The sequence below is a fragment of the Echinops telfairi genome, unplaced genomic scaffold, assembly GCF_000313985.2.
Source record: "Echinops telfairi isolate 266 unplaced genomic scaffold, ASM31398v2 ScPeMD7_7425;HRSCAF=8463, whole genome shotgun sequence".
Taxonomy (NCBI): Eukaryota; Metazoa; Chordata; class Mammalia; order Afrosoricida; family Tenrecidae; genus Echinops; species Echinops telfairi.
The window spans coordinates 6,264,099-6,277,348 of record NW_022111325.1 but is presented as its reverse complement, the minus strand read 5'-3'; the positions used below and the strand labels follow the sequence as shown (position 1 = coordinate 6,277,348).

The window sequence follows — 13,250 nt, the reverse complement described above, 5'->3', positions numbered from 1 at the left end:
TATGTTGATCTGCATTATTTTATCCTTCTACACACCATAACTGGTCTAGAACATGGAGACATGGTTTAGCAGAATCTAGTATCTGCAGAAATATTCTTCCTCGGATAGTAGAAAGGAGAAGTAGTAAATAACTTTCTTAAAGAATTAAGGAAATACTTGTTATGGTGTAGATTCCAGGGTTTGACAAATATTTCCCATATTTTAACCTCTGGAAAAGATCAAATGGCACCCAGACTCTACAGAAGTCATCAGGTAAATTACCCTCTGACTTCTGAAGACATTCAGTAATGTTTTAAACCAGCACAATAATACAATATCATTTATTGTAGGTCACTATGTTCCCCAGGACCTTTCTGAAAGCATTCTTCATGTCCTTGTTCCTGAGGCTGAAAATGAGGGGGCTGAGGAAAGGAGTAATAACAGTGTAAGGGACAGCTATGAGTGTGTCATCTCCTCCCAAGCCTTCTGGTTTCAGATAAACAATAGATGCAAAACCAAAATGGATTATGACCACGGTGAGGTGGGAGGCACAGGTAGAAAATGCTTTCTGCTTGCCTTCAGCTGAAGGGATCCTTAGAACAGTGGAAAAGATGAAAACATAAGTGAGGACAATAAGTATGAAGGTGCCCAGCAAACCTGATATTGATATCATTGTGACAATTAATTCTGTGATGTTACTGTCTAAACAAGATAACCTCACAACTGCCCGCATATGGCAGAAGAAGTGTTTGACAAGGTTTGGACTGCAGAAAATATCTCTAAATATTAGTGCTGTCTCTATCAGAGAGATAAAGAAGCCCCCAGCCCAGGCAGAGGCCACAAGTTGCCCACATGCTATGTTAGTCATAAGCAGTGGATATCTGAGAGGGTTGCAGATGGCCAGAAAGCGATCATACCCCATTAGAGTGAGGATGATGCAATTGGTGCCACCAAGTCCTAAGAAGAAACACATCTGCAAGCCACAGCCTATGACGGAGATGCTTCTGGTTTTAGACTGCAGGTCTGACAGCATCTTGGGGATGATGCTCAGCGTATAGCAGGTCTCAGAAAAGGAGAGTGAACTCAGGAAGATGTACATAGGGATGTGAAGGGCTCTGTCCACCCAAGTGAGACCCATGATAGTCAGATTTCCCAGGAGGGTGAGAAGGTAGAGGAAAAAGAAGATTATAAATAATAAAGTCTGTATATTTGGATAAAGAGAAAAGCCAATAAGGATGAATTCTTTCACAGTCGTCCGGTTGACTTGCATAGTTTAAAATCTTCAATCTGAAAGAAACAACAAGTAAACTTCAATTTTCCTTTATTCATGATTATAGTCAAGTGTAATCTTATTAATACTCAGGTATTAAAAAGAATGAGACAAAATGTCAGGTAATTACAGCTACTAATGGTATTCCACTTAGTTTCTCAAAGCGCTGTTTATGTAGATGATGTGTTCCACTGATTCAACCATTTCTTCATTTACCCAGCAATATATTATTGGGGTTATGTTGTTGTTGTCTTTTACTAAGTGCCAGAAATGTTTGCTCTCATCAATTTTTAAAAATAATTGTTTGGGCTAGGAATGCAGTAAGTGAAAAAGTAATGCAACTTCTATTTGGGTGAAGAGGATGCAGGTGTGCACTTGGAGAGTCAGATCAGATGGTGAATGCTGAACAACACTAGGAACTGAGTAAAACCCAGAGTTAGAATCTGACACAGACAGTAACACCCCAAAATATAAGGTTCATAAATATTTATGAGTGAAAGCTGAGACTTTACTCCCTAGTTATCTTAGATTGTAAGTTGAATAATGACTTACAATTGCTAGTGAAGGTCAAAAATCATTGTTTTTTCATGCAAAAGACAATCAGGTTCTGAAATAGTGAAAGAAAATTAAGGACAAGCTTCCTTACACCTAATCTGAGAAGAGAGAATAAAAAGAAAGATAGGATACCACAGGACCCTTAAGATTACTTACATTATGGGATAGTATTAGTAAGTAGATTGTTTATGCAAGTATAATGCAAGTGGCAGTTGAGATTTCGACTGTTTCTTTATGCCCAAATAAGCATCTTATGAAATTGATTATATTTAGTAGCTCCATGACTTCTGTGATGATTTTAAATCGGATTTAATCTCATCTTCTGATTTCTACAGGATGTTGCATGTGCTTATAGTTAATTAACAGAAACCTTTGGCCTTGTATCATAATAAGCTATTGCTTTTCCTTCTTCCATGCAGATATATTTAATAATTACATTGATCACCTCTATATACTGTCAAATGCTTTCAAATTTTTACTCCTTTTGGCATAGCTATGAAGTGCATAGAACAGACAAGAAATGTCTGTCATAGCAGCTATGATTACTAATAAGATAATTGTATTTAAATTCGACAAATTTAGAACTAGAATCAGTGTGTTTGAATTGAAAAAAATTGTTTGACTTTAATTCTACTTTCTACTTCTCTAAGCTTCCCCCAAAGGAAAGAATGATATGTTTCTATGTTTCCCAAAATAATTTTAAGAAGATGATTATATCAAATAAATGGTGGATGGGTGGATAATAATTAAAAAAAAACCAGTTTAATCTGAAAACAACTTTCTTTTTTGATTTTTTACTCAGTATAGGATGATATAATGATTTGTGGGTCTGGAGATGAATAGACGTATTACTATAATTAGGTCTAACCAAAAGCAAACCAAACTCATTGCCATCACGTGGGCTACAACTCACAGCAACCTTAACGAACAGAGGAGAGCTGTCTCATTTGAGTTTCTGAAGCTGTAATACATAGGCATACTTCAGGCTAAAATGAAGCCTTCTCATAAAACTTCACTGGTTACACAGGATCAGGAAAGTCAATAGGAACATGACCTAATTATAAATGTTTTAGAAATAACCCACACCCTGATGGCCTGTATCATACCAGTATCATTTGATTCATTTGTCCTCTTAAACCTTAATTCTTTAATAATTACATAATATCTAATCTTTTTTAATTTCCTATCTACCTTTTCTTTTTTCCAGTTTTCTTCTTTGTGTTACTATATCCATATCTTACTATATGTGAATAATAATAATTAGAAAATAAAAATGAATTCATAGATAAAAAATTATGCATCATTTTATAATTCAGAAAGAAATGATGGTTTAGAGCAAAAAACCAATTTTGTCCCAAAGATCCTTTACTTCTACAGTGACAATTAATTATGAGACCTTGGTAACCCATTCACTGTGTTTCCTACCTTGTGCGCCCTATCAATGCTTTGAAGACAGTTCACTGCCACAGTTAGTAGTTACAGTCTTCCAAAAGACAGTCTTCACAATGTTAGAAGCAAGCTTTGTTCTCCTCTTGAAAGAGACAGAAATTGAACTCATATGAAAAGAGCTGATTCTTCACCTATCACTGGTGTTTTAGTGAATTTGGGAAAGTCTTCGTGCATTCCAGTCCTAAGTCTCCCTTGCTGAGAAGTGAGGAAGAGGGTGCAGGGTTTATGCAGTACTCAGATTTCTATGGCCCTAGAATTCTGTGATGACATGTATTGTGAGGCTGGGCCGTATGTACTGTGATGAGACTTTACTACCCACTAACTTATAATGATTTAGAAAGTTTCCTTTTCTGCTTAAATATTTTGATTGTTTACCATCACAGCTTGAGGCTCCTCAACTCTAGAGGTTTGGTTCTGTGGAGGAGACCATAGGGGATTCCCTTTCTCCTCATCAGAGAAGCAGAGAACTTTCTTATCCGACTTTGTAATGTGCCCTCATTAGTCAGAGGGATTTGTGACTAACTGTTCTGGGAGCCTCTGGGGATTTAAAACTTTCAGAGTTCATATCCTATCCATAAAGGAGGCTTCCTGCTACTGCTTAAGTTTTGTTTTGGCATGGAAAGGGTGAACAGAAAACTGCATTCATCCAATCAACGGTTTTGCTCATCACTTCCCTTCTAATGGCTGTTCCCCTCCTGAGAACTTAAAAAAGGGGCCTAAAACTCACTTCCACTGAGTTGCAGCATTAACAGAGGTTTGTACCAACATGTGTCCTACCTCATATTTGTCATCTAATACTCATATTTACCCAAGGCAATCTCACCCAAGGTCACCCAATGTCTCCCTGTGTCAAGGTCACTATCACAACCTGGAGTGGGGCAGCCCATCAATGAATGACAGACTGATCATTTCAGCAGAGTCAGTGGACCTTGCTCCAGTGCTTGGTGCACAGCCAGTGGACCCATCATCCCCCATATGTAATGTCACTGAAGCCATGGAGAACTCAGAAACTGCAGATGACTGCTAAAATATAAGATTTAAAGAAAATCAATAGGCTTCTATCAAATTTTACAAAATGTCCAGGATATATTTGAGAATCATTTGTAATGTGAGGAATCCACAAAATCTCAACTTAAATAAGACAAGGAAGTAATGCTGATACTGAGTGAATCAGATATTAAAATTATTTGGCAAATATTTTAAAACGGTTTTCATAAAACTCATCAAAAAAGATTGTTATGATCTAAAGTTACAAAGCATCAAAAAAGAAACACAAGTTATTTAAAAAGCAAAGAATTATAGAAGTGAAAAATATGATAGTAAAGAAAATAGCCATAGATTTTTTTCAATAGTAAAGATGATAGAAAAAAAAAATCAGTGAACTTGAAACCAAATAGAATTTACTCAATTTGAACAATAATAAGAAAATAAACTGTAGGGTAGGGGGTGGGGAGTGACACTGAGGCATCTGAACTAATAGCTTTGAACAAAATGATTATTTTGTTTGCAGTACTGTCATCCAAAGAGGAGAATTTTGAACTAAAAAATATTTGGAGAGGTAAGTACATGAAGAAAATTTCCTAGATCTGGCAAAAGATATAAACCTGAAGGTTTGAGAAGAGGAGTAATCTCACATAGATAGGATAAATTCAAAGAAACTCAGGCACAAAATGATTTAAAGAAAAATTTTTCTTGTGAATTGGGTAAATGTTTATAGAGAACATTGTAAACGTTACATTCAACAGTTCAAACACATTTTGTCATCTCAATTATTTTAATCTCTCTGTAAATATCACCTATCCCACTTTTCCCCTGTGTTCCTCTTGCCATTTCTCATTCTATCCTAACCCTTCTGAACTTTGTCCTTGTGTATATGTTAACGTTTTTATCTGAAACGTTTGATTATTCTTAGGTGTTCATCTCACTAGTATTATTTTCCCCTTATCAACTTGTCTGTTGCTTACTTTAAAATTGAGCCAAGAGGATAAGTCCAGTTCCAAATTTGAAGGAGGACTTCAGATAATATTTGTTCCACATTCAATCCATCACCTTCTAATAGGATTTCTCTCAAGTAGTTGATAGTGGTAACCAGGCACCATCTAATTTTTCTGGACTGACGACCATGGAGACTGATGTTTGTGAGGTACAGCTTATCACCACCCCAACCACTTGGAGGCCAGTTAAATCCCTTTCCAAGGCCAATGCTGTAAAAGAAATACCAAAGCACACACACACACACACACACACACAAATTCTTAAATATTTGTTTGAAGAAAATATCCACAATATCAGGAAAGATGAGAAAATATACATTCAAGAAAGTCGATGAAACCCAGATAGGATAGACTTCTAAAGAAAATCACAAAGGCAAATCATAATCAAACTTTTCCAAACCAAAAGCAAAGAAAGAATCCTTAAAGCAACTCATGGGAAATAATCTATAAAGGACAATCAGTAACACCAAGCTTTACTTTCTTGGCAGAACCATGCAAGCAAGAAAGCAGTGGGATAATGTATATAAAATGATGAAAGAATATATATATTCTTTTTATATACCAAGAATTACATAACCAGCAACATTTTACATCAGATACGATGGCAAAATTAGGACATTCTCCAGATGAACAAAAATTTTTGGGACTTTGTAAGAACCAGAACAGCATTACAGAAAATGGGAATAAACAATGATGGACAACTTGAGATTGAGTCATACCACATCACACAGAAATCATTCAAAATATAGAAGTACGAAAAATAAAATAAACCTATAACACAGAAAATAAAGAACAAGATAAGTCAATTGTTAAACAATGACAACTACAAAGCCAAAAAAGGAAATAAGTGATGTACTCTTGTATCTCCCAAATAGAAATGAAGTTTAAAAAAATATCAAGTTAGAATAACCATTTAAAACTTGGGAAGATAATAATAAATTACAATGTAGCCTCCTCAATGAAAATTAATAAGCATTTCATTAAAATAAAAAACAAGAAAATGATAAAGTCTCAGTAAACATAAAACAATACCAAAAAAGAAATGATACAAAACTCTATTAAAAATTAACTCAGTCCAGAAATATATATGAAAAAATCAACACCACACAAATACACACACAAAATGCACAGCAATATGACAGCAACAAATAAATACCTATCAATATTGATATCAAATGCAAATGAATTAAATATATCAGTCAAGATACAGAGAGTAGCAGAATAGGTAAGGAAACATGAAATATTAAATGATATCTACAAGACTTAACTAAGACGCAGGTACAAAACTAAGTAAAGTCAAACGATGTAAAGACATATATCAAGCAAATGATACCAAAAATTTATCAGGAATGTCATTTTAAAACTCTGATAAAGTAGAATTTTTGGCAGTATTGAGCTAAATATACATGGAAGGAAATTATATAATAATTAAAGGATCAACTTCCAAGAGCATATAATAATAATTAATATTTTCATATCCAATAAAAGAACTCAACATACACAAATCAAACTTCAACAGAATTAAAAAGGAGACATATGAAAGTCCATAACAATTGTAGAAAGCTTTAATACAACACCTTTTTAAAAAATCATTTTATTGGGGGCTCGTACAACTCATCACAATCCATACATCCAACTATTGTGTTGAGCACATTTGTACATTGTGGTGTGAGGTGGGGGCCAGCCCCCACCACTAATCATGGGTTCAGTAAGCACAATTGTACAGTTGAGATATATAAATATTACATTAAAGTCATCGAGAGCATGATAGATAAAAGAGAGAGTCAAATAATGGAGCCAGACACATTTCATAGTAGCATGCTCACCTCAGCCCTGCTTGGTGGTCCAAGAGAGGCGGAGGGAGTAGGAGAGAGAGAAAGAGAGAGAGAGAGAGTGCTCTCTCTATGCTAACCCAGGTCTATAGACCTTTGGGGGCATGCAAGCACACTAATTACAGGTAATGACATAAGTCGCAGGAAGGGGTTGAACTATAGGTTATACAGCAATGAGAGGGGGACAATCTAGGGATACATGTGACAAGATGAGGGGATCCTAAATTTAGGATGTCAGCTTAACTTTGACCTGTTCTCTGGATCTCCATAGGAACCATTACCAGTAGGGTGTGAACCCCACCTACAGGAACCAAATAGATGACTGAAGGCCTGTCCATTGTCCTTAACAGCAGGGAGTGGGGCTCTCTACAGTCTGGCAACTGATCGCCCTCACAAAGGATGCCTACAGGCGTCTGACCTCCCCCCACAGTACATTTGTTGCCATCATCATTTTCAAAACATTTTCTTTCTACTTGAGCCCTTGGTATTAGCTCCTCTTTTTTCCCTCTCCTCCCCCACTCTCCCTCCCTCATGAGCCCTTGATAGTTTATAAATTATTGTTTTTTCATGTCTTACACTGACCGATGTCTCCCTTCACCCACTTTCCTGTTGCCTGTCCCCCAGCGAGGGGGTTATATGTAGATCATTGTGGTTGGTTTCCCCTTTCTCCCCCAACTTTCCCTTACCCTCCTGGTATGGCTATTCTCATTATTGGTCCTGAGGGGGTTATCTGTCCTGGATTCTCTGCGTTTCCAGCTTTTATCTGTACCCATGTACATGCTCTGGTCTAGCCAGATTTGTAAGGTAGAATTAGGATCATGATAGTAGGGGGGAAGAAGAATTAAAGAACTAGAGGAAAATAGTATGTTTTATCAGTGTTATACTGCACCTTAATTGGCTTATCTCCTACCCGTGACCTTCTCTAAGGGGATGTCCAGTTGCCTACAGATGGGCTTTGGATCTCCACTCTGCACTTCCCCTCATTCACATTGATATGATTTTTTTGTCCTTTGATGCTTGATACCTGATCCCATTTACACCTTGTGATCACACAGACTGGTGTGCTTCTTTTTCCATGTGGGCTTTGCTGCTTATCAGCTCGATGGTCGCTTGCTTATCTTCAAACCTTTAAGACCCCAGATGCTATATCTTTTGATAGCCAGGCACCATCAGCTTTCTTCAACACATTTGCTTATGCACCCGCTTTGTTATCACAGATTGTGCGGGAAGGTGAGCATCATGGAATGCTAAACAAAACAACAAAAGAAAACAAAGCAACAACAACAAAAGACCAACAACAGCAAAAAAGAGAAAAGCCATATAAATAGTTCAAGGTCTGTTTGTTAACCTTCACAAGTAATTTCTGGTGGAGTCTGATGGGGTGCCAAGCCCTGGCCCCAAAGTTTATTTTTGGTAGTCCCTGGGGACTTTGTTGTTCTGCTCCTCTTGCTGTTCTGTTTCATGCCCTTATTGTTTTGCCTCACTGTGGTGGGGTCAGATTGGGCACAATTCCCACACTCTGTCTCCAGTGTTGTCTCCTGTAGGGTTATGGGTCAGTGAGGGACGTTATGTCTCATAGTGGGGCTGGCCCTTTGCTCCTCTATGTGCATTGACTGCTCTGAGCAGGAATATCATCCTCAGAGCTTGGTGGGCCAGGATGTGCTCCACACTCTCTTCCTCCCCCTTCATCTGCTCCTGTGTTCTCTGATCAGACATGTCCCTCTCTCTGAGCTGTAGCTTCAGTGCTGTCCTCTGAAGTGAATTTTTCTGCGGGTAGGTGGGGCTGTCCACATAGTTGAGATTGGGATCAGCCCCTTAGATCTCTCTATTGGTTCCTGCTTCATGCCAGTGTGTTTCATTCACGTCTTGGAGTACCGGATGGAAATGGGGTCCCTCTTTTCCTGTGGAGATATATACAATACCCTCCCCTTGGGTGGGTTAGTGTCCTGTTCCCCTACTACCCATGACTTTTTTCCCCTTTCCCCACCTCCTTTTTAGTTGGCTACCATATGTATCCCTGGATTTGGTCTGGCCCCTGCCATACTACCTGGACCTCACCCCAAGAATGTATGCATACAGTAGCGTTTTTCCTATGCCCCTTTTGAATTTTTAAGCTTACCTCAGTGGACTCATGTACTTGTCCTTTTGTTCTTGGCTTACTTTGCTTAGTATAATTTCCTCCATTTCTTCCCATGCAGTGATGTGCTTCATGCATTCATCACTGCTTTTTAGGGATACATAATGCTCCATTGTATGTATATACCACCGTTTTTTAATCCATTCGTTCATTAATGGAAATTTAGGTTGTTTCCAACTCCTTGGGATTGAGAACTGTGCAACGATGAACATTGGAGCCAGATGTCTTGCTGTGGTTTGTTTCTTGCCTCTTCTGGGTAGATGCCCAGTCGGAGGATTGCTTGGTCATATGGTAGCTCGATTTCCATTTGTTTTAAATATCGCCAAATCAATTTCCATAGTGGCTGTACATACCTAACGGTCCACCTGCAGTGGATGAGAGTTCCTATCTTACCACAGCCCTTCCAACATTTGTGACTTTCTGATTTTTTGAATCGGGCTATCTTTGAGGCTGTTTAGTGATATCTCATATTTGTTTTAAATTGCACTTCTCTTAGGGCTACTGTTTGAGTATATTTTCTCATATGTTTATTGGCCATTCAGATTTCTGCCCTTATGAAACTTCTGTTCAGGTCCTTTTCCCACCTCCTCAATGGGCAATTAGGTTTTTTCTTTTGGGAAGCTAGCAGAGTATTGCAGATTTTAGTAATAAGGCCTTTGTCTGATGTGTCATTGCTGAAGATGTTTTCCCAGTCTGTGGGCTCTCTTAATACTTTCTTTGTGAATTCTTTCAATGTACACAGTTGTTTTATCTTCAGTATAGCCTGCTTGTCAATTTGTGCCTCATCTGTATTTATGTTCTTCCCTGTTCTGATAGCCTATGCATTCCCTGCACCAAAGTTCTCAGGTTTGTCCCAATTCCCTCATTGATGGCCCTAATAGTTTGGGTGTTTACCTCAGTGTCTGTGACCTACCTTGAGTTTATTCTTGTGCATGGAGTAAGGTAAGGGTCTTGCTTCATTTTTCTCAAGGTAGGTATCCATTTTTTCTAGTACCACTTGTTGAAGAGAGCATCTGCTTCCTATTTGATATTTTTGGGGCCCATATCAAAGATCAGTTGTCTGTATGCTAATGATTTTATTTCTGGGTTTTCAGTTCTTTTCCATTGGTCTGAGTGTCTGCCACTATACCAATACCATGCTGTTTTGACCACTGTGGCTCTATAATAGGTGCTAAAGTTGGGTAAAACAAGCCCTCCTACTCTGTCATTCTTCTTGAGGAATTATTTGCTAATTCTGGGCTTCTTTCCTCTCGATATGATGTTAATGTTCATTTTTTCCAATTCATTGAAGAAAGATGATGTTATTTGTCTCAAGATAGCATTAAACTTATATACTGCCTTGGGCAGAACTGACGTTTTTTACTATATTGAGTTTTCTGATCCATGAGAATGGGATATTCTTCCATTTGTCGAGGCCACCCTTGGGTTCTTATAATAGTGTTCTCTAGTTTTCCTCATACAAATCTTTTGGGTTTTTCTTTAAGTCAGATATATCCCTAGATATTTCAATTTGTGCTTGGCTATTGTGAAGGGTACTACCTTTTTGATCCTTTATTCCGGGGCCTTGTCCATTGTATATCGCTGTCTGATAGACTTCTGTTTGACCTTGTATCATGCCACTCTGCCATAATCTTCTATTTCTTCCAGTAGTCCCCTTGTGGCGCTTTTGGGATTTTCCATATATAAAATCATACCATTTGTGAATAACTAAAGTTTCATCTCTTCATTCCCCAGAGGAATACCTCTGATATATTTTCTTTGCCTTATGTTGTTAGCTAGGACCTCCAGTGTGATGTTAAATAAGAGTGGAGACAAGAGGCATTCTGGCCTGATCCCCTTTTTCAGTGGTATTGTTTTGGTCTTTTCTCCATTGACTACCATGTTGGCTGTTGGTTTCTCATATATAGCTTTGTATTATCTTGAGGAATTTTCCTTCCATTCCTATCTTCTTGAGTGTCTTAAACAGGAATTGGTGTTGGATGCTGTTGAACGTTTTTTCTGCATCTATTGATATTATCATGTGGTTCTTACAAATTTTCATGTCAATGTGGTGAATAATAATAATGGTCTTTCATATGTTGAACCACCCCGCATCCCTGGTAAGAATTGCACTTGGTCCTGGTGAATTTATTTGTTTTGTGTACTTTTGTATTCTATTGGCCAGTGATTTGTTAAGGATTTTTACATCAATGTTCATTAGGGATATTGGTCTGTAGTCACTGATTCTTGTGGGATCCTTGCCCAGTTTAGGTATCAGAGTTATACTAGCTTCATAGAAGGAGTTCGGGAGTTTGCCATCTTTTTCTATGTTTTGGAAGAGTTTGTGTAGTATTGGTGTCAGTTCTTACCTGGATGCTTGCTAGAATTCTCCTGTGAAGCCATCTGGCCTGGGGGATTTTTCTGTTGGCAATCCCTTGATAACCTTGTCTATTTCTTCTATTGCTAATGGTTTGTTGAGATTCTTGACGTCCATCTAGGATAGCCTAGGGAGGGATGGTTTTTCCAAGCATTTGTCCATCTCTTCCAAGTTTTTGAATTCATTGGTGTACAGTACTTCATAGTACTGTGTAATTATCCTTTTCATTTCATTAGGGTTTTTTGTAATGTCTTGTGTCTCATCTCTCATCCTTGGTATTGAAGTTTATTCCTTCCTTTCTTCGGTTAGGTTTGCCAGCGGTCTATCGATTCTGTTAATCCTTTCAAAGAACCAACTTTTAGCTGCTTTAATTTTTCCCATAGCTTAAGTGGAGATGAAATGTTTTGAGAATGATGAGGGAAATGAATTACAAATGTGCTTTACACAATCGATGTATGTATGGATTGTGATAAGAGTTGTATGAGCCCCTAATAAAATGATAAAAAAAATAAAATAAAATAGTTTTTCCCATAGTTTTATTGTTTTTGCTCTCATGAATCTCAACCCTGATTTTTATTATTTCTTTTCTTTTGATATTAGTAGGATGGCCCTATTGACTCTGCTCTAATTGCTGTAAGTTTTGTGTCAGCATATCAATCATCGGCCTCTCTTCCTTTTTGATGTGTGCATGCATTGCTTAAATAGCAATATTTTTTTACAAATTGATATAAACTTAAATAACAGGTTGGTTTTAAATAACACCAGGAAGGCCATGGACAAAAATCTGATAACTACTTTTAACTACTACTAATAAAAAAAAAAAAAATCATCATTTGCAGTTGGAGGCAATTGAATACCCAGAGCAATGGAAGTGATACCCAAGCACTACCACAGTCATCTAGAATATCCAAGAAATAGACTGCTCCATGAGTTTAATTTTTTTTTATCTTACCTTAAGTCATTCATCACATAGTCAGAGATAATCTATTGAAGAAAAGAAACCTTAGCTCTCAAAGTGAACAGTGCTACTTCAAGGATTTGGGGAGGAGAAGAGGGATATAAAGCTTCTGGAGCCTTGGATTGGTTACCATGTATATCTTATGCCATCTACAGATCTACCTCCATGTGGTTCAGGACCATGTGTCATCCATCATTGCTTTCCTACAACCAGCACAGTTACAATTATTATACCCTGTGACTACTCAACATGTGTGTCTGAACTTGAATGACTAAAGAAACAGTTTTGCTTAGATCTGAACCAACATTTTATTGTTATTCATGAAACCCAAACCCAAATCCCTGCCATCAAGTCACTTTCAACTCATAATGACCCTTTAGAGCACAGTGGAACTCTGCCTGTAGGTTTCCAAGATGGCAACTCTTTATGGGAGCAGAAAACTTTATCTTTCTCCCTTGGGTGATTGGTGGTTGTTGAATTGATGATCTTGACCTTAGCACCTCAACGTGTAAGCACTGCACCACTAGGGCTCCTTAGTATGCTAAAAAAATATTTCAAGAAACAATCAGAGAAGTATCTATACTTTTCTAGGGGAAAATGTAAATATCGTATTTAAATGTAATAGTATATCCAGGCATTTGTCCATGGATATGACTTGCATAACTTTGCTTCAGTCAAGCATTTTGGAGAAAAAAAGTGTAAAAACTGCAATGTCACAGA

The 13,250-nt window shown here is 37.6% G+C and overlaps 1 protein-coding gene across 1 annotated transcript; it reads right to left on the bottom strand.

Annotated features, from left to right (window-relative positions):
• Positions 1-316: 316 nt before the first annotated feature.
• LOC101663775 (olfactory receptor 10X1-like) lies at positions 317-1,275 on the bottom strand. The gene has a single exon (XM_004714812.3). The coding sequence runs from the start codon at positions 1,247-1,249 to the stop codon at positions 317-319; it is 933 nt and encodes a 310-aa protein (XP_004714869.1). The 5' UTR covers positions 1,250-1,275.
• Between the last annotated feature and the right edge of the window lie 11,975 nt (positions 1,276-13,250).

Coding starts and splice junctions, on each gene's coding strand:
- LOC101663775 (XM_004714812.3), bottom strand. CDS start 1,249: ATGCAAGTCAACCGGACGACTGTGAAAGAATTCATCCTTATTGGCTTT.